The 27,679-nt window shown below is 44.2% G+C and overlaps 2 protein-coding genes across 3 annotated transcripts in view; one reads left to right on the plus strand and one right to left on the minus strand.

Moving 5' to 3' along the window:
* The window catches only part of KCTD6 (potassium channel tetramerization domain containing 6), a gene marked incomplete at its 5' end in the record, with an annotated part of 8,857 nt that extends 2,993 nt beyond the window's left edge, over positions 1–5,864 (plus strand). Inside the window, 2 exon segments of the mRNA XM_040359090.1 lie at positions 535–641; positions 4,588–5,864. Coding sequence (XP_040215024.1) covers positions 558–641; positions 4,588–5,274 — 771 coding nt within the window. The 3' untranslated portion in view covers positions 5,275–5,864.
* Positions 5,865–16,354: 10,490 nt separating this feature from the next.
* The window catches only part of ACOX2 (acyl-CoA oxidase 2), an 89,191-nt gene continuing 77,866 nt past the window's right edge, over positions 16,355–27,679 (minus strand). Inside the window, exons 9-14 of one of the 2 annotated variants that reach the window (XM_040359093.1) lie at positions 26,957–27,147; positions 25,340–25,504; positions 23,880–23,985; positions 21,112–21,329; positions 19,696–19,828; positions 16,355–16,604 (exon numbers count right to left, since the gene is read on the minus strand). In XM_040359093.1, the coding sequence (XP_040215027.1) occupies positions 16,542–16,604; positions 19,696–19,828; positions 21,112–21,329; positions 23,880–23,985; positions 25,340–25,504; positions 26,957–27,147 (876 nt within the window). In that variant the 3' untranslated portion in view covers positions 16,355–16,541. The remainder of the gene's footprint in view (positions 16,605–19,695; positions 19,829–21,111; positions 21,330–23,879; positions 23,986–25,339; positions 25,505–26,956; positions 27,148–27,679) is intronic. The other variant, XM_040359092.1, reaches the window with a different exon arrangement.

Below are 27,679 nucleotides of genomic sequence, written 5' to 3' on the forward strand. Positions count from 1 at the left end.
TCCTTTAGCTGCATTTTGGTCCGGGTCTTAAGTGGTTAAAGGGGTTGTAAACCCTCATGTTTTTTCATCTTAATGCATCCTATGCATTAGGGTGAAAAAAACTTCTGTCACTGACCAGCCCCCCCGTTTTACTTACCTGAGTCCTGTATTCCCCGCCGGAGACGCGCTCTTTCCCTCTGCCCGGGGTTCCCGGCTCTTGATTAGATACATTGATAGCAGCGCAGCCATTGACTCCTGCTGCTGTCAATTTAAATCCAATGACGCGTGGGCGGGGCCGAGTCCTACATTCAGCGTCTATGGGTACCGAATACTGGACTCTGGAGCGCCCCCCCAAGGAACCCCCAGGGAGAGCGCTTCCCCAGAAGTCGAGGATCGGGGTCACTCTGTGCAAAACGAACTCCACAGTGGAGGTAAGTATGACATGTTTGCTATTTAAAAAATAAATAAAAAAAACGAAGCCTTACAATCACTTTAAGTATTTTAGGTTTCTTATGCTCCCATAACTTATGTTGGTACATATTATTGTTTTTACAGAAACAGGAGGACGCGATCAGTGTATGCATTCCTCAGCATTCAAACGTCATATTCACTCCAAGCATCAGTCGTTGGATCAAATGGACAATGGAGACTGGGGATACATGGTGCGTGGGATCTTTAGCGCCCTTGTAATATTTATAGTGGGCAAGATACATATAGGTAGATTCAGTAAGAGTTAGGCCGGCTTATCAGTAGATAAGCCGACCTAACTCAGAATCTACGCCGACTTATGTTTAAGTGTATTCTCAAACAGAGATACGCTTAAACATATCTAAGATACGACGGCTTGCGCCGTCCTATCTTAGGTTGCAATATTGAGGCTGGCCGCTAGGTGGCGCTTCCATTGCGGTCGGCGTAGAATATGTAAATTAGTAGATACGCCGATTCACGAACGTACGCCCGGCCGCCGCAGTACATTTACGTCGTTTCCGTAAGGCATTATCAGGCCTAAAGTTATTCCATCTATTAGATGGAATAGTAATGTTAAAGTATGGCCGCCGTTCCCGCTTCGAGATTCGAAATTTTTACGTTGTTTGCGTAAGTCGTCCGCGAGTTTTGGCACATCGACCTAATTGGATAGATTGTGTGTCTTCCAGCTGGACATTGACTTTCAGTGCAATAAAGCAGATCTAAACCAAATCACTGACACCTCTAATGGTAATGTCATTTAAAAGTCACAGGCAGTGAGCGAATGAGGAACGAGTGGGGGGCAGAGCCGAGCCGTTGCTCTATGTGTCTTATGGATGCATATAGTGGGGCTCGGACACGAGCTTGCACCAGTGCCCCCATAGCAAGTGGCTTGCTATCATGGGCACTGATCAATGAGGAGGAGCCAGGAGCTCCACGGGGGACCTGAGCAGATGAGTATTGGGGCTGCTCTGTGCAAAACCACTGCACAGAGCAGGTAAGTATAACATGTTTGTTGTTTAAAAATAAATAAAAAATTCATATGCCTTTCAGTATCATTTTAATCTAATACATAGCTCCATTATTTTTTGTCTTCTATATATGCCCAACGTTCAAGAGGGTGTAAAGGTTCATTTTTTATTTTCTAAATAGGTTACTTTAAGCGGTGGTTCACCCTCCATAACAACATTTTAGCATAAAATGAGGCATAGTAGCGCGAGCTACAGTATGCCTGTCTTTATTTTTTTATCCCCGTACTCACTGTGTAATCGTAGATACAAGATTCCGACTCCCCGCGGGGAATGGGCGTTCCTATGGAGAGAGAAGGTGATTGACGGCCAGCTCTGGCACGTCACGCTCCCCGAAGATAGCCGGAACAGGTCTCGGCTCTTCACGGCGCTGTACGGCGCCTGCGCACAGACTATGCGCAGGCGCCGTGAAGCGCCAAGTCCTATTTCGGCTATTTCCGGAGAAGCGTGACGTGCCGGAGCCGGCCGTCAATCACTTTCCCTCTCCATAGGAACGCCCATTCCCCGCTGGGAGTCGTAATCTTGTATCTACGATTGCACAGTGAGTACGGGGATAAAATAATAAAGACAGGCATACTGTAGCTCGCGCTACTATGCCTCATTTTATGCTAGAGGGAAACATTTTTTTATTTTTTTATTAATAGGGTGAACCCCCGCTTTAAGCTAGCGCATTGTTGGTTTCCTTACCTTTTCTTTCCATTTTCCTTCTGAATGTTTTTTTTCTTTGTCTGAATTTCTCACTTCCTGTTTCTCCTCAGTAAGCTTTCCACCATCATCCAAAACGCTCTGGCTGGGGGTTAGTCAGCGTGCTCGCCCCCTCCCTTGGGACTACATCCCTGTGGGGAGACTGTCTCCCCACAGGGATGTAGTCCCAAGGGAGGGGGCGAGCACGCTGACTAACCCCCAGCCAGAACGGCTCGGATGATGAGGGGAAAGCTTACTGAAGAGGAACAGGAAGTGAGAAATCCAGAAGGAAAAGGTAAGTGAATCAACAATTAACTAGCTTAACCACTTCAGCCCCGGACCATTACGCAGGTAAAGGACCTGGCCAGGTTTTGCGATTCGGCACTGCGTCCCTTTAACTGACAATTTTGCGGTCGTGCGACGTGGCTCCCAAACAAAATTGGCGTCCTTTTTTTCCCACAAATAGAGCTTTCTTTTGGCAGTATTTGATCACCTCTGCGGTTTTTATTTTTTGCGCTAAAAACAAAAATAAAGGGACAATTTTGAAAAAAAAAACAATATTTTTTACTTTTTGCTATAATAAATATCCCCAAAAATATATAAAAAAAATTTTTTTCCTCAGGTTTAGGCGATACGTATTCTTACATATATTTGGTAAAAACAAAATCGCAATAAGCGTTTAACAATTGGTTTGCGCAAAATTTATAGCGTCTACAAAATAGGGGATAGTTTTATGGCATTTTTATTAATATATATATTTTTTTTTACTAGTAATGGCGGCGATCAGCGATTTTTTTTCCGTGACTGCGGCATTATGACGGACACATCGGACAATTTTGACACATTTTTGGGACCATTGTCATTTTCACAGCAAAAATTTCTATAAAAATGCATTGTTTCCTGTGAAAACGACAATTGCAGTTTAGGAGTTAACCACTAGGGGGTGCTGTAGGGGTTATGCGTGACCTCATATGTGTTTCTTACTGTAGGGGGGCGGGGCTGGACGTGTGACGTCACTGATCGCCTTTCCCTATATATCAGGGAACAGGCGATCAGTGACATTACCACTGTGAAGAACGGGGAAGGTGTGTTTACACACGCCTCTCCTCGTTCTTCAGGTCCTGTGACCGATCGAGGGACACCGGCGGCGATCAGGTCCGCGGGTCCCGCGGTCACAGAGCTTCGGACCGGGTCGCAGGTGCGCGCCCGCGACCCACGGCTGGGCACTTAAAGGGGACGTACAGGTACGTGCCTGTGCCCAGCCGTGCCATTCTGCCAACGTAAATGTGCAGGAGGCGGTCCTTAAGTGGTTAAAGGAACCTATTTAGAAAATAAAAAACGAACATTTACAACCCCTTTCAGCTTCGATATACTCTTGTCCTTTAACCACTTGCCGACCTCCTCATGTAGATATACATGAGGACAGGCACATGTACGTACCCGTACGTCCTCTGCTTGACGTGGGTGGGGGGTCCGATCGGGACCCCCCCGCTACATGCGGCGGTCGGTAAGCCTCGGGGAGCGATCCGGGACGACGGCGCGGCTATTCGTTTCTAGCCGCCCCATCGCGATCGCTCCCCGGAGCTGAAGAACGGGGAGAGCCGTATGTAAACACGGCTTCCCCGTGCTTCACTATGGCGGCGCATCGATCGAGTGATCCCATTTATTAGGGAGATTTGATCGATGATGTCAATCCTACAGCCACACCCCCTACAGTAGTAAACACACACTAAGTGAACACTAAATCCTACAGCGCCCCCTGTGTTTAACTCCCAAACTGCAACTGTCATTTTCACAATAAACAATGCAATTTAAATGCATTTTTTGCTGTGAAAATGACAATGGTCCCAAAAATGTGTCAAAATTGTCCGAAGTGTCCGCCATAATGTCGCAGTCAAGAAAAAAATCGCTGATCGCCACCATTAGTAGTAAAAAAAAATAAAAATGCAATAAAACTATCCCCTATTTTGTAAACGCTATAAATTTTGCGCAAACCAACCGATAAACGATTATTGCGATTTTTTTTTTTTTACCAAAAATAGGTAGAAGAATACGTATCGGCCTAAACTGAGGGAATTTTTTTTTTTTATATATATATGTTTTTGGGGGATATTTATTATAGCAAAAAGTAAAAAATATTGCATTTTTTTCAAAACTGTCGCTCTATTTTTGTTTATAGCGCAAAAAATAAAATCCGCAGAGGTGATCAAATACCACCAAAAGAAAGCTCTATTTGTGGGGAAAAAAGGACGCCAATTTTGTTTGGGAGCCACGTCGCACGACCGCGCAATTGTCTGTTAAAGCGACGCAGTCCCGAACTGTAAAAACCCCTTGGGTCTTTAGGCAGCATATTGGTCAGGGGCTTAAGTGGTTAATTAGTTTTTGGATCATTTGCTTGCTCTGGAATAACTAGAACTCTTCTTCCATTTAGAAGACTGACCCAGTCACACTCAATGTCGGGGGCAATGTATACACGACATCTCTGTCTACGCTGACCCGTTATCCGGACTCCATGTTGGGTGCCATGTTCCGGGGCGACTTCCCCACCGCTAGAGACTCGCAGGGTAACTACTTCATCGATCGCGATGGTTCCCTTTTCCGATACATTCTAAACTTTCTTCGGACATCAGAACTAACTCTTCCCGTAGACTTTAAGGAATATGACCTGCTTCGGAAAGAAGTCGATTTTTATCAGATCGAACCTTTAATCCAATTTCTGAACGATCCCAAACCTTTGTACCCCACGGACACCTTTGAAGAAGTCGTTGAGCTGTCTAGTACGAGGAAACTGTCCAAGTACTCCAATCCCGTCGCCGTCATTATTACCCAACTCACCATCACGACCAAGGTGCATGCGTTGCTGGAGGGGATCGCCAACCACTTCACCAAGTGGAACAAGCACATGATGGACACTCGGGATTGCCAAGTCTCCTTTACTTTTGGGCCTTGTGATTACCACCAAGAGATCTCCCTCAGAGTCCATCTGATGGAATACATCACTAAGCAAGGCTTTACAATCCGCAATACCCGGGTCCACCATATGAGCGAACGGGCCAACGAGAACACAGTGGAGCATAACTGGACTTTCTGCCGACTAGCAAGAAAGACAGATGACTGATGGAGTTTGGACCATTGCCTTTAATGTAGGCATTAAATCGGAATTCATGTTCTCTACTAAACAAAGTGCTGTTGTGGGCACCCCACTGTATTTATTGATAGCGACTATGACTGAATAGAACTAATTTAACTCCTTAGACCTGTAGTCCGGCACGCATGCATGTGCCTGAAAATGGAGGTCACCCTTCAGTAATGTTCTCCATGCTTTCACGTAGGCTTCCAAACCCTTAATGTAACATTGCTCTACTCTGTTCATACCGAATGCTGATGTGTGTCTTGTAGGGTGACGCTTAAAGATGGAATTCTACAGGCATAAAGTTGGACTTCTAATCTCAAGTTGCCGAAGAACCATGGCCAGTCTTCAGTTTGGTCGGTTAGTCCTAGACTTGATGATCTATTCCAGGGGTCTCCAAACCTTATAAAAAAAGGGCCAGTTTACTGTCCTTCAGACTTTAGGGGGGCTGGACTGTGGTCACTGGGAGTGGAAAAGGGCCGAAGGCAGCAGGGGAAAAAACAATGCCCTATCGTTGGTGTCAGCAGGAGGAATTATGTCATCATTGGTGTCATTGGTCCCCGTTGTTAATGGTATTGGGAGGAATTGTGCCCCATTCTTGGCGTCATTGGGAGAAATTGTGCCCCTTCATTGGTGACAGTGAGGGGTAGGGCTGCACGATTCTGGTCAAAATGAGAATCACGATTCTTTTGCTTAGACAAAAGATCACGATTCTCTCACGATTCTCAAAAATGTAATGCCAGAACCCCCCCCCCCCCCCCAAAAAAAATAATAAATAAACCTGTGATTTATCTGAAAATATGAATATATAAAAAAAAGAGACCAGTGATATGTCTATAATGTTAAAGACCATATAACTCCTATGAAAAAAGCAGAATAAAACTTTGATTCAGATTTTTTCATAGGAGTTATATGGTCTTTAACATTATAGACATATCACTGGTCTCTTTTTTATATAGATCAGAAGCAGTACTGCCAGCAACCATTGGGTGGCGCATGGATACACACAGTTGTACAGAACTGTGAGAAGGTTTAATACATCAGAAGCAGTACCGCCGGCAACCACTGGGTGGCGCATTGGATACAAAATACTGTTGTGAAAGAAAGTTAAGGCATCTATCCAGCGGCGCAGGCTGCTGACGTCGGTTTAGATGTCGGCGGCATTTGTGTTCCACGCTGGTTACGTGGAACCAGCGGTGAACACAGAAGAATCGCGGGCGGGGAGAATCGAAATCGCGATTCTCTCCGCGATTAAACGTGCAGCTCTAGTGAGGGGGTATTACACTCCATTGTTAGTATCAGTGGATGAAAGAGTGCCCCAAGGGACTGATAAAAGCAAGCAAAGGGCCACAGGCCCCTGATCTATTCTGTAAATATTGTATCTACAGTGAACAAAGGACTGGAAACCAATGGTACGCATATTGATTCCCAGGGCTTGTTTACTGACAAAGTGCTAATGTGCAGTAACTTCTAGCGGTAAATCACTGAATCCGGTTGATTATATGCCAACACCATGACATCTACCAATGCAACACAATCCTCTAAGCCAGGGCTCGACAAATCCTGATCGCCATGGCGACTAGAAATAGGGTCCTGGCGACTTGGCTTGGAAGGGGGGCAAGTCGCTGGCGCCATCTGGTGGTGAGCCGTTGGTATTACAAGTTATTACCACCAGATGTGTAAGCTGGCGCCATCTGGTGGCGGCCGTTGGTATAACAAGTTAAGCATTACAAGTTAAACAGCAATTCTAATGTAATTTTTCACTATTTTTCACTATTTTCACTGCCATCTTCTTCCCTCTAATTAGAACCCCAAACATTATATATATTTTTTATCCTAACACCCTAGAAAATAAAATGGCGATCGTTGCAATACATTCTGTCACGCTGTATTTGCGCAGCGGTCTTACAAGCGCGCATTTTTGGGAAAAAATTACACTTTTTTTAATTAAAAAATAAGACAACAGTAAAGTTATGTCCCCAATAGATAGAGTTAAAGAAAAAGCTCTGACAGCTGCACACTGGGGATAGTCTGTTTATTTTCAGTGAAGCTGAAACAAGGAACAACCCAAAACCTTGCTTTATTTGAACAGGGAACTGCAGATAAAGATTTGCTCTGCAGCACCATCTGCAGGTAGAACCTGGTATTGTGCTGCGACTATAGAATACATTCAAACTCCAAGAACCATTACAGGTTGTTAGTCAGACTTCAGCCCACCCAAGCACTCCAAATGGTGTTATAAGGAACACGCGGTTGTTTACGAGACCCTTGTTGGAATGCAGAAAGATCAAGTTGAGGATTGCTATTTTTCCTGCAATTTCCCTTTATATTTATACAACACCGGTCTTCCCAACTAGGAATGAAGAACTTTTCATGACCAAATAAGCTTCTTTTCTGCCAAGTTCACCAGATTCCTCCCCTCTTCTTCAACTTTCCAGGATGTGTTAGGATTGGCTTAGGTTAGTGACCTATAGCTTGCATGGGATATTTGTGTATCATATGCCATACTGTCATCTTATCGCTGTGTATTAACTTATTTAGGAATGTAAACATTTTATGGGTAGAATTATATCCTCTGTACATGACAAGAATCCTGCATATTTATTTTTTTGTTTCTTATGTTTTTAGCACTGTTGATAGCCCAGAAAAGATGTGATGCATATATGGGAAATGTTTGTTTACAAATTACTATGGTCTGCATTGTGCGTTGCATTCAGCCACGGGGACCCTTTTATGATAACGCATGGTATCACCATGGACGAGGCTTATGTGTCATAAAGGTGATAACGTTAGGACACATGGGCCTCGTCCATGGCAATACCCTTAGGGACACATGGGCCTCGTCCAAGGCGATACCCTTAGGGACGCATGGGCCCCGTCCATGGTGAGACCTTCGGGACGCATGGGCCCCGTCCATGGTGAGACCTTCGGGACGCATGGGCCTCGTCCATGGCGAGACCTTTAGGGCGCATGGGCCTCGTCCATGGCGAGACCTTTAGGGCGCATGGGCCTCGTCCATGGCGATACCTTTAGGGCGCATGGGCCTCGTCCATGGCGATACCTTTAGGGCGCATGGGCCTCGTCCATGGCGATACCTTTAGGGCGCATGGGCCTCGTCCATGGCGATACCTTTAGGGCGCATGGGCCTCGTCCATGGCGATACCTTTAGGGCGCATGGGCCTCGTCCATGGCGATACCTTTAGGGCGCATGGGCCTCGTCCATGGCGATACCTTTAGGGCGCATGGGCCTCGTCCATGGCGATACCTTTAGGACGCATGGGCCTCGTCCATGGCGATACCTTTAGGACGCATGGGCCTCGTCCATGGCGATACCTTTAGGACGCATGGGCCTCGTCCATGGCGAGACCTTTAGGACGCATGGGCCTCGTCCATGGCGAGGACCTTTAGGGCACATAGGCCTCATCCAATCTCTTTAAATGGGAACAACATTTTAAACATTCCTACCCACCAACCAGGCCTTGAACGCAAATGGACCAATACTTGCTGTTTAGAGTAATATGTTGTGATAACAAAATCCCAATGAACTCCCTGTGAGCCAATGCACTGCAGTTCTTTATTACTGGTAGTCATTGGAAACACACATTGGGGGATATTTACTGAAACTGGAGAATCGGGTGCAGCTGTGCAATCATGGTAGCCAATCAGCTTCTAACTTTAGCTTGTTCAAATGGGCCCCTTTCACGTGAGTGGTCCGATCTTGTCCTCCTGTCTGTTTTTCAGGCAGACGCAATCGGACCCCCCATTCTGCTTTATGGAGCGGCAGGTGTAAACGGACTTGTGCCCATTTACACCCACCTACCTTTAATCTGCCAAAAACAAATGGAAGAGGATCCGTACCCCCCTCCTTCCGGCCGGATCGGAGGGCAGTCAGGTTTAAATAGACAGCTGGTCCGTTTACATTCGACTGCCCATAGGGCTGTGTTTGTGTCTGCTCTGCATAAGTGGAGCAGACACCGACCTGCCATCCACCCGCTCTGCTCAGCAGGGAATCTGCAGTCAAACCTACTGAGAAAAACATATCCAACCTGTGTAAAAGGGGCCTTAAAGAGAGAAGTACAGTCAAAGCTGGTTTGGCTGTACTTCGCCTATGGATCACAGGAGTGCAGTTCATTTTGCACTCTTGTGACTCGTTTTCAGCAGACAGCGGGCTGAAGCTTGCTATGGGCTGATGTCATAGAGCCAGTCCAGGCTGGGGAAAGATCGCGACCCTCTTGGATGCCTGTACCGGCACATGGCTCAGCCTTTCAGTGAGCCACTGAGAGCCTGAGCTTGGCTGCTCCTGGGGGGGGAGGGGGCAGAGCATAGAGCCAGCGACTGGCAGTCACCAGCTCTCTGCTCATGGAGTACCGAGAACCAAGTAATGAGCAGTGTTTGATCACTAAGTGTTAGGCTGGATTCACACCTATGCATTTTTAGTGCTTTTTGCATTTTTCAGATTTGCACTACAGAACGTGTTTCATAGGAAACCATGTTAACCACATGCCGACCAGCCACCGTCGTTTTACGGTGGCAAGTCGGCTCCCCTGCGCGAGAGCACGTAATATAACGTTGGCTCTCGCGCAGGCCACTGTAAACACACAGCTCCCGGTCCTGTCAGGGGGAGAAATGCTGATCTTCTGTTCATACAATGTATGAACAGAAGATCAGTTATTTCCCCTAGTGAGCCCCCCCCCCCCCCTACAGTTAGAACACACCCAGGGAACATACTTAACCCCTTCCCTGCCAGTGGCATTTTTATAGTAATCCAATGCATTTTTATAGCACTGATCACTATAAAAATGCCAATGGTGTCAAAAGTGTCCGTCGTTATGTCGCAGTACCGAAAAAAGGGGCCAGATTCACAGAAAAAGTACGCCGGAGTATCTGCTGATACTCCGGCGTACTTTCAAATTTCCCGCGTCGTATCTTAATTTGTAATTCACAAACAAGATACGACGGCATTTGGCTAAGATCCGACAGGCTTACGGCTTCGTACGCCTTCGGATCTTAGGATGCAATACTTCGGCCGCCGCTGGGTGGAGATCGCTTCGTTTTCCGCGTCGGGTATGCAAATTAGCTGTTTACGGCGATCCACGAAGGTACGCGCGTTCGTTACGTCGTCGGCTTTTCGCGTCGCAAAGTTACGGCTGCTATTAAGGTGGTGTAACAATAGACAGCCCATGTTAAAGTATGGCCGTCGTTCCCGCGTCGAAAGTACGTTACGCACGTCGCCATTCAAAACATTACGTCGGGGCGACGTCATTTCGCGCAAAGCACGGCGGGAAATTTCAAAACGGAGCATGCGCAGTACGTTCGGCGCGGGAACACGCCTAATTTAAATGGTCCCCGCCCCATTTGAATTAGGCGGGCTTGCGCCGGACGGCTTTACGTTACTCGCCGCAAGTTTACACGCAAATGCTTTGTGAATCAAGCACTTACGAGGAAAACTTGCGACGGAGTAACGTAAAGGACATACGTTACGCCGCCGCAATTCTTTATGAATCTGGCCCAAAAAGGCTGATCGCCGCCATTACTAGTAAAAAAGAAAAATGTTAATAAAAATACCCCCTATTTTGTAAACGCTATAACTTTTGCGCAAACCGTTTTTTTACAAAAAATATGTAGAAGAATACGTATCGTAGCCTAAACTGAGTAAAAATATTTTTTTTTATATATTTTTGGGGGATATTTATTATAGCAACAAGTAAAAAATATTACTTTTTTCAAAAATGTCGCTCTATTTTTGTTTATAGCGCAAAAACTAAAAACCGCAGAGGTGATCAAATACCACCAAAAGAAAGCTCTATTTGTGGGGAAAAAAGGACACCAATTTTGTTTGGGAGCCACGTCGCACGACCGCGCAATTGTCAGTTAAAGCGACGCAGTGCTGAATCGCAAAAACTTCTCTTTTTAGCCTTGGCAATAAAACCCGGAAGCTGACCCGTTTCTATGTAAAGCTGCACCAGATTTTGCACTTCCAGTTTTATTTTTATTTTACCTCCCCCCCCCCCCCCCATTGTACACAGTAAGGGGGCGATCACAGAAATGTTAGCATTACATTTACATTTTTCTTTTCATTTTTGCCAACTGTAAAGTTGCAGCTTGCTAGAGTTTTGTTCTAATACTGCAATCAGTGACAAAGGGGAATTATCTTTACATTCCATTTAATTAAGATTTCAGGGCTTGTTTACACCAGGTGTGGCCCGGGAAAGCGTGCAATATCGTGCATTTTCCCGCACCGCAAAAAAACTTGCTGCTTTTGCATTCATTTTCTTAATTCCCTAATGGCCCCCTCATGCATTTGTGTCCAATAAAATACATGGCACCGCATTACCATTCAGTTTGGCTTTTAGCAATTGTACCTGCACTTCGGGGTAGATTCACGTAGCTGCGCTTTAAGTTACGGCGGCGCAGCGTATTGTATTTACGCTACGCCGACGCAACTTACAGGAGCAAGTGCAGTATTCACAAAGCACTTGCTTCGTAAGTTGCAGCAACGTAGCGTAAATGGGGCCGGCGTAAGCGCGCAAAATTCAAATGTGGAAGGGGGGCGTGTTTTATGTAAATCGATGATGACCTGACGTGATTGACGTTTTGTACGAACGGCGCATGCGCCGTCCTTGTACATATCCCACGACGTATTGGTTTCGACGTGAACGTAAATTACGTCCAGCCCTATTCGCGAACGACTTACGCAAACGACATAAAAAAAAAAAAATTCAAATTTCGAAGCGGGAACGACGTCCATACTTAACATTGGCTGCGCCACCTAATAGCAGGAGCAACGTTACGATGAAAACGACTTACGCAAACGACGTAAAAAACTACCGCCGGGCGCACGTACGTTTGTGAATCGGCATAACTAGGTAATTTGCATACTCTACGCTGAAAACGACGGGAGCGTCACCTAGCGGCCAGCGTGAGAATGCACCCTAAGATACGACGGCGTAAGAGACTTATGTAATGCAAGGCTTTCTCCCTGGTGTGGAGTGTCGTGCTCGCCCCCTCCCTTGGACTACAGGAGAGTCAGGACGCCCACTAACACACAGCTCCTTTCTCTATCTGCAACATAGAGAGCGTCCTGACTCTCCTGTAGTCCAAGGGAGTGGGCGTGCACGACACTCCACACCAGGGAGAAAGCCTTGCATCACTGTGTGGAGTTACAGACAGAAGAACAGGAAGTGAGGATTTCTCAGAAGAAATAAGGAGGTTTAAAAGCAAAATGGAAGGATGAGGTAAGTGAATTCGGATATTCCGACCGTGTGTGAGCCCCATCTGACTTTTTTCGTCGGAGTGTAGAAATAGAACATGTTTTATTTTTTTACGATCGGAAATTCCTATCGTCTGTGTGGAGCTCCGGCGGAGAAAAAAAACCACGCATGCTCAGAATCAAGTCGACGCATGCTCAGAAGCATTGAACTTCATTTTTCTCGGCTCGCTGTAGTGTTTTACGTCACCGCGTTTTGTACGGTCGGAATTTGGTCTGACAGTGTAAATGCAAGACAGCTTGAACGGAATTCGACGGAAAATTCCATCAGAAATTCCGATGGTGTGTACAGGGCATTAGTCTTAAAAATGTAACCAAATACAATAGATAAGCTCTTTTAATTTTAGTAATGTTAGTAAATAATTACTTACATAGAAAAAATGTTTTAATGTGTTGAGATCTATATAAATTTCCTTGCACATGAATCAGTATTCGTGTAAAAAAAGCTTTTATTGAGCTCTGTCACGTGTGAGAGCCGAATCTATGCAGATAAATCAGGTGACCAAAACCTTTATTTCTTCTCAATACATCATTTTTTTTTTTTCAAAGTAAAACTATTAAACTTATGGTGTAAAATTATTGAACAAAATGTACTGCCTGCTTAACGTATTCTAATAAAAAATGATAAAACCGTTGACTTTTGCTGTCTGTTTATTGGGAATAAAAGCAAAAATGAAGTTAACCACTTGCTTACTGGGCACATATACCCCCCCTCCTGCCCAGGTGAAATTTCAGTTTCCGGCACTGCGTCACTTTAACTGACAATTGCGCGGTCGTGGGACGTGGCTCCCAAACAAAATTGACATCCTTTTTTTCCCCACAAATAGAGCTTTCATTTGCAGGTATTTGATCACCTCTGCGGTTTTTATTTTTTGCACTATTAACAAAAAAAAGAGCAACAATTTTGAAAAAAAAATTCAATATTTTTTACTTGTTGCTATAATAAATATCCCATTTTTTAAAAAAATATATATTTTTTTTTATCTCAGTCTAGGCCGATACGTATTCTTCTACATATTTTTGGTAAAAAAAATAAAAATAAAAATCGCAATAAGCGACTTTTGTAGTCGCTATAACTTTTGCGCAAACCAAAAAGGGGACAGAATTATTATTATTTTATATTATTTATTTTTTTACTAGTAATGGCGGCGATCTGCGATTTTTATTGGGACGGCGACATTATGGCGGACACATCGGACACTTGACACATTTTTGGCACCATTCACATTTATACTGCGATCAGTGCTATAAATATGCACTCATTACTGTATAAATGTGACTGGCAGGGAAGGGGTTAGCACTAGGGGACGAGGAAGGGGTTAAATGTGTACCCTGCATAGTGTTTCTAACTGTGGGGGAAGGGACTGACTGGGGGAGGTGACCGATCTGTGTCCCTATGTACAAGGGACACAGTATCGGTCTCCTCTCTTCCTGACAGGACGTGGATCTCTGTGTTTACACACAGAGATCCACGTCCTTGTCTCTAACCGCCGGTCGCGGGTGCCTGGCGGACATCGCGGCTGCCAGGCACGCACATCGCGCTTGCGCTCCCCCAGTGGCTGGAGGCCGTATATAGTCGACCACCCGGAGATTGGCAACCACACTGTGGCCGTATATAGTCGTATGGCCGGCAGGAAGTGGTTAATAAAAACAAGCAAAATGGGGGAAGGTGCACATGGACAGGGCAGTACAATCCGTTCCCCAAGCTGGCCGACCAAAAAATTACATTGATTCAAATACTCCAAATTTTTTTTTTCATTATGTTGCAATTACATGCAAAGTCACATTTCCACATCTGTAAAGTGGGGTGTGCTTTTGGGGGAAGTTGAATTCCAGGAATTTAGCCACTCATAGTGTGCCTTCACTTTTTACGAAGCGTTCCTAAACCCAGGAGCCTGCATTCACCATATCTGCTCTCCCACAGTACACAGAAGTTCAATTATTTTAGTAAATATAAACTGCTAAAAAAAACTTTTCTCATCAGCAGTATATACCGGTAGCAGTCTTGGGACGTCTATCAGTGTCTGGTTAAAGCTTGTAGGAGGAGTTTTCATTCTGCTCCGACTGTCCTATGAGGCTGCAGGACCCCTGACCCTCTGCCTGGGCAGTGCTGATTGGCCCTGTGCTAATCGCATGCATCCTCCCAAGAAAAAAAATAAATTCTCTAGCAATGCACACAGAAATGAGCATGTACAGAGTGTCCCCAAGGCTCTGTTCTATCTGCAGATAAATTGGGGACAGTGGAACAAGGGGAGGATCAGAAGAAGACAGGATCAAACAGCCTTTTTACACAATGCAGAGGATTAACCCCTTCGGTTCCACAGTGAGTAAAACAAGCAAGCTTTGCGCATTTACAGACTGATTTCACTGTTGTGGGTTTAGTAACACATTAAGTCCAAGGAGCTGCATGACATCTCCTGGGCTTATCTCTATTATTTACATTTGACAGGTTTTTTGCTCCAGTGGAGTCTCTCAGGGGTCCTGAGAAGAGAGAAACACACAGCAGCTCTGTATGATTGGACACAGCTGGGAAATACATTTCATCAAAAATCATTGGCTGAAATCTGCTGCCCCTATTTGGTAGACGCTATAAATTTTGCGCAAACCAAACGCTTATTGCGATTTTTTTTTTTTTTCTTTTTACCAGAAATATGTAGAAGAATACGTATCGGCCTAAACTGAGGAAAATAATGTTTTTTTAATATATTTTTGGGGGATATTTTCTATAGCAAAAAGTAAAAAATATTGAATTTTTTTTCAAAATTGTTGCTCTATTTTTGTTTATAGCGCAAAAAATAACCGCAGAGGTGATCAAATACCAAATGAAAGCTCTATTTGTGGGAAAAAAAGGACGCCAATTTTGTTTGGGAGTCACGTCGCACGACGATGGTCTTTAAGCTGCATAATGGTCCGGGGCAAATCTGCAAAAAGCACCAAAACTGCATAGGTGTGAATCCAGCCTTAGGCTTCTTTCACACTATGGATTGTATGTCCGTTTTATAATATCCGTATTACACCTATTAACGGACGTTTATTAACGGATTTAATAACGGATACATACGGATAAATATTTTACCATTCTTCCTTTATTGAAAACGGATAATGTTTATCCGTATATATCCGTATACATCCATTATATCATTCCTTTCTAACGTCCGTTAATAAAAACCCTTTCACCCTTTCTTGAAGTCCAGCTCCAGAAGTCTTTACTGAGCATGCTCAGTTAAATTAACGTCCGTTACTATAACGGACATTTACGGAGGCATTTACTAACGTCCGTGCGCCATAGACTTCAATGTTAAAATATAACGGACGTTAATATATCCGTTACTTGCAACGGACAAAAAATGGACAAAAAATAGTGCAAGACCCGTCACATATTCCGTTATAACTAACGTCCGTACGTTATAACGGACTATTACGGATCTTTACGGAACATAAAAAAATCCCATAGACTTTAATGATATTTTATAAAGGACGTATAACTTCCGTTTTTTAACATTATCTGATGGATTTTAATTACGGATTATTAAAACGGATTTATTTTGTAGTGTGAAAAGGGCCTTAGTTGGTAACTTTTCAGAGATATTTTACTTTCTGTTGCATTGGTGGGACAGGAAGTGAGACAGGAAGTGAAGATTGGTGGGACAGGAAGTGAAGATTGGCGGGACAGGAAGTGAAGATTGGCGGGACAGGAAGTGAAAATCCCCCCCCCCCCCTACAAACAGAAAAAAAATTGTTTCTAACCTTTCCCTACTCTAGTCAAAATGAAAAAAACACATGGATTTATTATAGGAAAATAGAAAATTATCTTTATTTCAAATGTAGTTTATCAAGCCCTTACCAAGTCATGGCAGGTACTGCACATACATGAACATTAGATTTTTTTCTCAGCTATTACTTTAGGTTCACTTTCAGGGACTGACCAAGCCCGGTCTACTAGGTGAATGGCCAGGTCTTTGGATCAGGCTCCTCCAGAAGTCGGTGTTCATAATTTGGATTGGTTGCTTTGTAAATATGGCTTCAGGTATTTCTCAAACACTGGGCTCACCTGTGAAAAATCAAGTAGTGAAATGCTAATTATTAATCACATGAAGACCAGGCATTTTCTCACACTTTTTATGTACAGTATCTCACAAAAGTGAGTACACCCCTCACATTTTTGTAAATATTTTATTCTATCTTTTTGTGACAACACTGAAGAAATGACACTTTGTTACAATGTAAAGTAGTGAGTGTACAGCTTGTATAAGGCCTCGTACACACGATAGGTTAAACAGAGGACAATGGTCTGATGGACCGGTTTCATCGGTCAAAACCGATCGTGTGTGGGCCCCATAGGTTATTTAACCATCGGTTAAAAAAAAGCCAACTTGCTTTAAATTTAACCTATGGATTCCTAACCGATAGGTCAAAACCGATCGTTAGTAGGCCCAACCATCGGTTAAAAATCCACGCATGCTCAGAATCAAGTCGACGCATGCTTGGAAGCGTTCTGACATGATCGTTTTTTTAACCGATGGTGTGTAGGCGCGACGGACCATCAGTCAGCTTCATCGGTTAACTGATGAAAACGGTCCATCAGACTGTTCTCATCGGATGGACTGATCGCGTGTACGCGGCTTAACAGTGTAAATTTGCTGTCCCCCCCCATAACTCTATTCTTCTACATGCTAAGATTAGAGTGTAGCCTCAGTTAAAACTTATCAAACTTAAAAGTAGACAAGTACCATCATCCATAATAAGTGATAAAAAGTTGGTAGCTTAACACGATCCACCTAATTTTACCAGAGAGTATCACATAATCCCCCTCGTTCGCCGCGGGGGGGGGGGGGGGGGTACCTTTTGAGCCGTCGCCCAGTCAATGAGCCTTACCTGGTGAGCAGATCAACATAATCCTTTTTACATTGACCGTATTCATGATGTTAAAATGCTGTATCTTTATATGTATTGGGCCAGATTCACAAAGAGATACGACGGTGTATCTACAGATACACCATCATATCTCTGGCGTAAACTGGTCCTATCTATGCGCCTGATTCATAGAATCAGTTATGCATAGATAGGGCTAGATCCGACAGTGTTACGCTGTGTTACACTGTCGGATTTTTTTTTCAATTTAAAAATGGCGCCGGGGGCGTTCCCGCTGATTTACGATAAATAATATGTAAATCAGCGAGATACGCAAATTCACGAACGTACACGGACCCGTCGCAGTGTTCTTACGTCGTTTCCGTAACGGTTTTCCCGTCCTATACTTACCCCTTCTTTTATCAGGCGCAGCCAATGTTAAGTATAGCCGGCGTTCCCGCGTCGAATTTGAATTTTCCTACGTCGTTTGCGTACGCCGATTCACGAACACGCGCGTCGCAAGTCCCGCTCACGTCGCAACCACTGATGTCCTAGTGACGTCAGTGGGAGCAATGCACGCCGGGAAATTCCCCGGACGGCGCATGCGCATTTAAATCGGCGCGGGAACGCGCCTGATTTAAATAGTACACTCCCCTAGCCGCGGAATTTGAATTCCGCCGGGGGATTTAGGATCCGCCGTCGCAAGTTTGGAGGTAAGTGGTTTGTGAATTAGCCACTTGCCTCCTAAACTTGCGGGAGCGGATCTATAGATCCGCTGCGCTACGTGAATCTGGCCCATTATGCAAACTTACGCAAACAACGTAAAATTTTCAAAATTCGACGCGGGAACGACGTCCATACTTAACATTGAGTATGCCTCATATAGCAGGGGTAACTTTACGCCGGAAAAAAACCTTACGGAAACGTAAAAAAAATGCGCAGGCCGGACGTACGTTTGTGGATTCGCGTATCTAGCTAATTTGCATACTCAACGCGGAAATCGACGGAAGCGCCACCTAGCGGCCAGCGTAAATATGCACCTTAGATCCGACGGCGTACTAAGACGTACGCCAGTCGGATCTAGCCCAGCTTCAGGCGTATCTTGTTTTTAGGATACAAAACAAAGATACGCCGGAGCAACCTAGAAGTTACGCGGCGCTGTTTTCTATTGTGGGGTTTGGCTCAAGTGTTTTTATTTCTGTATAGTTTTTTATGTGTAATAAATATTTTTTATATTACTTTCTCGTTGTGTTATCAGTACCTAGAAAAGTCCAAATCAACATCCCTATTCTTGGTGACCATTTATGGGTTAGATGGCACTAGCAGCCCTCACCCTATGCTCATCCGGTCCAACTTTCTATTCTACATATTTTTGGGAAATTGATAAAGAAATTAGACTTTTTCAATTTTTTTTGTTGGGAATCTTTTATAGCAGAACGTAAAAAATATTGTTTTTTTATTCAAAACTGTCGGTCTTTTTTTTGTTTATAGCACAAAAAATAAAAACCGCAGAGGTGATTAAATACCACCAAAAGAAAGCTCTAGTTGTGGGGAGAAAAAAGGACATTTTATTTTGGTACAATGTCGCATGACCGCGCAATTGTCATTTAAAGCAACACAGTGTCGTATCACAAAAAATGGCCCGGTCAGGAAGTGGGTGAAACCTTCTGGGGCTGGAGTGGTTAATGCATGCCGTGGTTGGTTCTCCTTGTGCAACTCTTGTTTTGGGGTAATCAGTCTGGTTCCCCCTAATGCTATTTTTTGTGGATAGTCTAAGTTGCAGAGGTACCCCGTCCAAAACAGACTAAAAACAGACGTTCTTTGAGCCCTGGTTCACACTGGTGCGTTTAAACATGCGTTTTTGCATGTCAAAACGGCGGGATTTGCCGCAAATTGCCGGCAATGGCACTGTCCTAATCCGTATGACGACGCACCTGCGGCACTGCACCAATTTCAAAAAGTAGTTTCTGCACTACTTTTTGCGATTTCGGCACAGATGTCTCTATAATCGCGGCCGAAATCGGCACTGCCAGCGGGAGGGAAATCGTGCGAGTTCAGCTGAACTCGCACGGCTTCAACCTGGGCTAAATAACAAAGCAGTTTCCCAGGATCTGGGTTAAGGCCCCATTTCTGTAACTGCAATCTAGGACCAGTATTAGATTGCAGAGCTGCGAGTCTAAAGCACTGGAGGCCTGTTTTGCAGCCACAGCTTTTAAAAAAAAAAAAAAAGTTTGCCGGGGAATGTTTCCATATCATCTGACACATCTACTACTGACCTCCTTTATACCTACCTTTTTGTTTTCAGGATTTCTCTGAACCCAGTCAAGCAGATTCTGATACACATTCCCATCATAGGTCCCAAGAGCCGATATTAGTTGTTGATCTGTGTAGTCGAAAGCGTCAACCAACAAAACGGCGTCTTTCCTGGAAAACAAACCCCACCATTGTAAAATCACACTACTGTACATAATGGGAGGGGGTCAGTGTCAACAAGTACCTACTGACAACACTATGGCCTTGTAAACTGATATTAACCTCCCTGGCGGTAATCCCGAGTCTGGCTCGTGGTGGAATTCCAGTACCATTAGCAATATCCAGGCAGAGTTACTTACCTTGTCCCCTGGATCCTGTGATGTGTCCCCGCTGTGTGAGCGAGCTGTCTCCTCGCTCGATTCACACAGTGCCCGAGTGCCGCCGAGCTCCGTTCCCTGCGACGTTACGACGCACAGGGGCGGAGATCGGCACCAAATTCAAAAAAGTAAAAACACAGTACACATACAGTATACTGTAGTCTTATAGATTACAGCACTGTATGAAATAATTACACACCCCCTTTGTCCCTAGTGGTCTGCCCAGTGTCCTGCATGCACTTTTATATAATAAATACTGTTCTTTCTGCCTGGAAACTGGAGATTGTCCATAGCAACCAAAAAGTGTCCCTTTTATGTCAAAAGTGGTTTTAGAGCAGCTAGAAAACAGCAATAATAAATTAGAATCAATTAAAGAATTGAGCGATAGCGATTTGTGCCCCTGGCTTCTTTCGGAAACTGGTGACGCGCATTATGCGCCGGGGGGGGCAAGTATTTGTTATACGTCAATCACTTAGTCTCGAGTAGGAACGCCCAGTCCCGCGGGATTCACTACCCGGAAGCCGGGGGAAGAAATACCTATACTACGGTATGTAAACAGAAAAAAAAAACAGCATACTGTACATGTCGGCAGTATGCTGGATTGAATGGTATATACTTGTTTTAGGGTGAACCCCCGCTTTAAAGTAGGCCTGAAGTTTATGAATCCTATAAATCCTGTAAAAAGAGAAACACAGGAAGTGAGAAGGACAGCTAGCTCCATCCTCCCTCCCTCCTCCCCCTGGGCTATCGGTGAGTACACAGCGGGTCTTGTGACATTCGGCTACCCTATAGTGGCTGGGAGCTACAAGATTTCAGCCGGAACTTGTGCAGGAAAAAGTTTCTAAAGAGATGTTTGCATTTTTAACACATCCACAGGAAATATGCAAAACTGTGCACCAACTTTATTGAAAAAGCTCACTTTTGACAACTACTTGTAAATTGCCGTGCACTTTACAGAGCAATACTGCAGTGTGCAGCAGATAGCGGTAGAATATGCTCTTCACTATAAATAGGGAATTAGTATAGTTACTTTGGATTGCAATCAGCAGCAGGTAAGATCTTTACTTTTTTACTCACCTGAGATCTGCTAGGAGGCCAAGGTAGGCTGTAGTGGCCAGGTCCAGCTGTTTCCCTGACAAGTAGCCATGTTGCAGAAAGTCACCGGCACTTGTGAATATTCCATGCAAAGCGTACAGATCACAGAGGCGCTGGAGAACAGTTTTTATTTCAGGTTGAGTGGACAGGGAGCTCAGAGCAGAGGCGAAAGTCTTCACAATTAAGTAATGTATGTGGCCCTGAAAGACAACACACCATGTTCTACGAATCAAATGCACACCACGATCTTGTAGAATTTTTACTGTGAATTACTATCATTAATGTTAGCAGTGAACATGAACCAATAAAAGAACACTTCAGCATGATTTACTCTCTTGTCTCTTCCTCCCATGCTCGTCTCCAGGATTTTTCCAGAGCCTCTCCCATCCTCTGAAACTCACTACCTCAACCTGTCTGGCTATCCCCTACCCTTGCTACCTTCAGGCGATCCCTGAAAACTCATCTCTTTAGGGAAGCCTATCACGTCTCCAACTAATCTTTTACCACTTCAATCAGCTCATTCCCCACAGTTACAACCTTTTGTACCACCTGCCCCACCCTATTAGATTGTAAGCTCTTCTGATCAGGGCCCTCTTAATCCTCTTGTATTTTATTGTATTGTAACTGTATTGTCTCCCTTATATTGTAAAGCGCTGCGTAAACTGTTGGCGCTATATAAATCCTGTATAATAATAATAATAATAAATAATAATAATGTAACCTAAAGCCAGGTACACACTATTAGCCAGATTCAGGTAGGGCAACATAACTTTGTGCGGGCGTAGCGTATGGTATTTACTCCACGCCGCCGCAAGTTAGAGAGGCAAGTGCTGTATTCACAAAGCACTTGCCTCCTAAGTTACGGCGGCGTAGCGTAAATGGGCCGGCGTAAGCGCGCCTAATTCAAATGAGGAAGAGGTGGGCGTGTTTTAGGGAAATTAAGCATGACCCCACGTAAATGACGTTATCAACGAACGGCGCATGCGCCGTCCGTGGACGTATCCCAGTGCGCATGCGTCGGATAGAATGCCTAAGATACGTCGAACACTGCCTACGACGTGAACATAACTTACGCACAGCCCTATTCTCGTACGACTTACGCAAACAACGTAAAAAGATAGGCTTGTTCCGACGTCCATACCTTGCATGGGCTGCACCATCTAGGGAGCAGCTTTATCTTTACGCCGGAGTATCTCTTACGTAAACGGCGTAACTAATTGCGACGGGCGCACGTACGTTCGTGAATCGGCGTATCTTGCTCATTTGCATATTCAACGCGCAAAACAACGGAAGCGCCACCTAGCGGCCAGCCTAAGATACAACGGCGTAGGAGACTTACGCCGCTCGTATTTTAGCCTAATTTAAGCGTATCTGGTTTCCAGAATACGCTTAAATTTACGACGGGGTAGATTCAGAGTTACGACGGCATATCTACTGATACGCCGCCGTAACTCTCTCTGAATCTAGCTATATAGGTTTTTTTTCTTCGTGCAACCCCGCGGTTTGGACAAAAAAAAAACTGACATCTCCAGTCGGAGCCACTGTACTAATCATGCAAGGTTAGTCCAGCGATCGCCCCCCTAATCTGTTGTGTTCTGACCGGGGGACAGCCACCCCGGCCAGAACACTCCGATCAGTACTCTCTGCCATTGGCTGAGAGCGCTGATTGGGAGTTGGCCGGATGCTGGTTTTCCAGCATGGACATCCAACAGAAGGCAGCCAAACAGGCAGAATGTCTGTATTTTTTGTACCGGCAAATGTCTCCCGACATTATTATTATTATTATTATTATTATACAGGAATTATATAGCGCCAGGTTACGCAGAACTTTACAATATAAAAAGGAGACAATACAATAAAATGCAAGAGGATTAAGAGGGCCCAGCTCAGAGAAGTTTACAATCTAATAATTCTTCCTTTGTGTACAGGGCTTAAACCTGGGAGAGAGATTTAAAGCGGAGCTCCACCCTAAAGTGGAACTCGCGCTGATCGGAACCCGCCCCTTTCAGGGGGGAGGGGGGTGCAGATACCTGTCTAAAGACAGGTATTTGCACCCACTTCCGGCCACACGTCACGGGGAATAGACGGGTTTTTCCTGACTTCCCGTCTGTCCCCCGTTGTGTGCTGGGAACACTCGGCTCCCAGCACACAGCGTGTGAGCCAATCGGCGGGCGCACCGCGACTCGCGCATGCGCCGTAGGGAACCGGGTAGTGAAGCCGGAGCGCTTCACTTCCTGGTTCCCTCACTGAGGATGGCGGGGGGAGCAGCAGAGAGACGAGCAATCGCTCGTCCTCTGCTGCGGACGGCGCTGGACTCCAGGACAGGTAAGTGTCCTAATATTAAAAGTCAGCAGCTGCAGTATTTGTAGCTACTGGCTTTTAATATTTTTTTTTACTGCCACATCTGCTTTAATAAAGAGGTTAAAGATATAGATAAAGATTGAAGTGTAACCAGGTGGGCTAGCATTTTTCATTGTTGGAGATGACCCTTAGAGATGACCCCCGCATAGGAAATCTGTGTTTATGAACTTTGCGTTGCCTTGTTATCAAAAGTGGGCTGCCAAACCTTTGGACTGACATTTCTCACAGTGCATCTGCCACTCTGAACTAACCATCCCCATATCACAGTATATATATATATATATATATATATATATATATATCTCCTGGTGTGTTAGCTTTGTAAATTGACCCTTTTGTGTGTTGACCTCTGAAATGAGATGGATAAGCTAAAGATAGAAGATACTAACTATTGAAGCCTTCACAAGCTCTACAGAGGTGCTGTTCCATGCCACATATTGCTCAGTTCCAGACTGTACTAAACAGTGCAGCTTGCTTGCTGCAGCCGCGATAAGGCTGAAAAAAAAAAAAAAAAAAGGAAAAAATAAATAAAAAAATCATAATATTTATATATTAAAATGATAAGTTAGATTATATAGCAAGTTTACAGGTGATGGGCTACCTCACACATGGCCCAAGTAAGGATGAGCCGCCCCCCCCCCCCCCCCCCAGTTCGGTTTGCATGAGAGCTTGCAAACAGGCAAAAAATTTGGAAGAACATGCGAACACCGTTAAAGTCTATGGGACACGAACATGAAAAATCAAAAGTGCTCATTTTAAAGGCTTATATGCAAGTTATTGTCATAAAAAGTGTTTGGGGACCCGGGTCCTGCCCCAGGGGACATGTATCAATGCAAAGAAACTTTTTTTTGCATTGATAAATGTCCCCTGGGGCAGGACCCGGGTCCCCAAACACTTTTTATGACATTAACTTGCATATAAGCCTTTAAAATGAGCACTTTTGGTTTTTTGGTTTTTCTGTTAGTGTCATATAGACTTTAAAGCGGGGTTCACCCTAAAAAAAAAAATTTCTTTATCTACCATCCCATCCAGCATACTAGCGTCAGCTACAGTATGCCTTTTTTTTTCTCCGCTGTACTTACCATTTAATCGTCCGGTTTCGTTTCAGACTCCGGCGGGGAAATAGGTGTTCCTATGAAGAGGGGAACATGATTGACGTCCGGCTATGGCGCGTCAAGCGTTCCGAAAATAGGCAAAATAGGACTTGGATATATACGGCGCCTGCGCAGTCAGCTCCTAGTCTGTGCGCAGGCGTCGTGAAGAGCCGAGTCCTACTCCGGCTATTTTCGTAAAGCGTGACTCGCCATAGCCGGACGTCAATCACGTTCCCCTCTTCATTGGAACGCCTACTCCCCACGGGAGTCTAAAACGAAACTGGAGGATTAAACGGTAAGTACAGCGCAAAAAAAAAAAAAAAAAAGGCAAAGGCATACTGTAGCTGACGCTAGTATGCTGGATGGGATGGTACATAGTTGTTTTTTTAGGGTGAAGCACCGCTTTAACGACTTTAAATTTGCCACGAACACCGCATGTTTGCCGAACGTCCGAACAACCAAAGTTCAGCCCGAACTTATGCTCGGGCTGAACCGTTCGCCCATCCCTAGGCCCCACTGGTACTTCATTGAAGTTCTTCTGCTGTGGAATCTGTGTTAAAGTATATTTAAACCTTAACGGTAAACTTCTATTTGCTTCCTATAGTTCTGTTACAGACTAAGACAATTTGGTAATCTAGTGTGTAATTATATATATATATATATATATATATATATATATATATATATATTTCTGCATAAAAAGTTGCTGGGCACTATAACATTAAAGTAGATTATAGCTCAACCTGTTTACTAACCTGTATGCCCTGCTTTCATAGGCCTTTATATACACATCTGGATTCAGGAAGTCCAAGTGTGTGTTTGCTTGGCATCCACTGGAGGGCGGTTTAGACAGATAAGATGTAGTGCGTGGTGGTAATGGCTTTCCTGATTGGGCAGCACCAAAACACTTAATCAAAAACCTAAACAAGAACAAACAAAAATGGCAGTTAAATGAGCAGTAAAACTACAAGCTGGTAGGAAGAAAAAAAAAATTGAATATAGGAATCTTTGTTGATTAAACTGACATTTTCAGAGATTCCAAGAACTGATAAGATCTGGGCTAAAGGCAATGGGGCAATTTTTCCATAAACACAGCTTACCCTCTACCTAGTACTAATGTAGATACCTATGCCAGAATGAGAAAAAGGTGAAGGTCCTTGCATTGCCTAGTCACAGCCCAGACTTAAACCCCATTGAAAATCTGTGGAATGACATGAAGACTGCAGTCTACAAGCGGTCACCATCAAATTTAACTGAACTTGAGCAGTTCTGCAGAGAAGAGTGGGCAAATATTGCAAAGTCTAGGGGCCATATTCTTAAAGAAAGTAGGCGGGCGGCGCGTAAGCCATTTACACTCCGCCGCCCCAACCTACAGGAGCAAGTGCTGTATTCCCCAAAAACTTGCTCCGTAGTTTGGGGCGGCGGAGTGTAATTGGCCCGGCGTATCCCCGCGTATATCCAAGGGGGCGGCTTCCATTTAAATTAAGCGCGCCCCCGATTCTAACGAACTGCGCATGCGCCGGGCTTAAAATAGCCCAGTGCGCATGCTCCAGTTCTCGGCGTAAAACGTCAATGACGCACACGTCATTGACGTGTGCGTATTCAAGAACGACTTAGTAAAACGACGTACCCGACGGGAAAACACGACGCGGACCCGACGCCATACTTAACATGGCCTACGTGGGACTGGCGTAAGTAGCAGGGGTAACCCTACGCCTACGCAAACGACGTAAGCGACGGTTATGCGACGCAAATTCGTTCGGGAATCGGCGTATCAGGCTCATTTGCAATGAGACCTGAACGTAAACGCCACCTAGCGGCCGGTGGAGTAAATTACATTTAAGATCCGACAGTGTAAGTGACTTACACATGTCGGATCTTCAGCGTATCTATGCGAAAATGATTCTAAGAATCACTCGCATAGATACACTGGCCAAAAAAGAGAGATACGATGGAGTATCCTGAGATACTCCATCGTAACTTTACTCAGAATATGGCCCTAGATGTGCAAAGTTAGTAGAGACCTATCCCAACAGACTAAAGGCTGTAATTAAAGCAAAAGGTGCTTCAGCAAAATACTGACATAAGGGGGTGATCCTTTTTCCAAATTAGTGATACTGTTTTTTTTTTATACATTGCACTAGTAATTACAGCTGGATAAAACAAAAACGTTTTTAGGCTCCAAAGCAACAAAATGTGATTATTTTAAAAGGGTTGATTCTTTCCTATATCCACTGTAGACTTGTATTCACTGGAATTTTTTTATTATTATTATTCTACTGCCGTTCAGCATTAGATCTCTTAAAAAAAATATTCGAAATCTATAATGCAGCATTTGTTTTCAATTTTAGGAGACAATAAAATAGTATTACCTTGCAGCTTGTAGGTGTAGGATGGTATTTTCCCCTTCATAAGTACATGAAGCTACAACCCAGGTGTAAATTGTTGGTATCCCACTGAACAGAGAGTAACCGTGACCCCCGCAGGCTTTGCGGCACACCTCCACACCATTGGAGCAAATCTCTGTAGCAAAACCTTTAAGGCCGGAAGCGATAGCGTGGATCTGGAATAAAAGAACCGTTTTATCATGTGCATGTTGTAAGCAAAACATAATATAAAGCTCACTTTAGGTCTTCCATCCCTCACCTATCTAAAAGCAATTTATCTTTCTAATGTATAATAAAAAGTTCTATTATAGCATGGTAAATTTAAAAAGTTTTCTGGTTTACAAGAAGCATAGGTGTAAGTGATAGAATGTACTGTATATGATTGAACCTATATTTGCAATAGATATGCATGCGAGTGAGTCAAGTACATTGTATTACAAGTACTATTATATGCTTTAATGACTGAAATAAGAAAAATAACACAGTAAGTATGTATGTATGCTCATCATAAATATAACCAAAATTATTAAATTACTTTCTATGTTTTTAGATCAATATAAATTGACAGTTCATAATGTGGGATAAAAAAAAAAAAAAAAAAAGAAGAAAATTAAAGCGGAGTTCCACTCAAAAATGGAACTTCTGCTTTTCGGAAACCCTCCCCCACTACGGTGTCACATTTGGCACCTTTCAGGGGGGAGGAGGGAG

The sequence above is a fragment of the Rana temporaria genome, chromosome 7 (genome assembly GCF_905171775.1).
Source record: "Rana temporaria chromosome 7, aRanTem1.1, whole genome shotgun sequence".
Classification (NCBI taxonomy): Eukaryota; Metazoa; Chordata; class Amphibia; order Anura; family Ranidae; genus Rana; species Rana temporaria.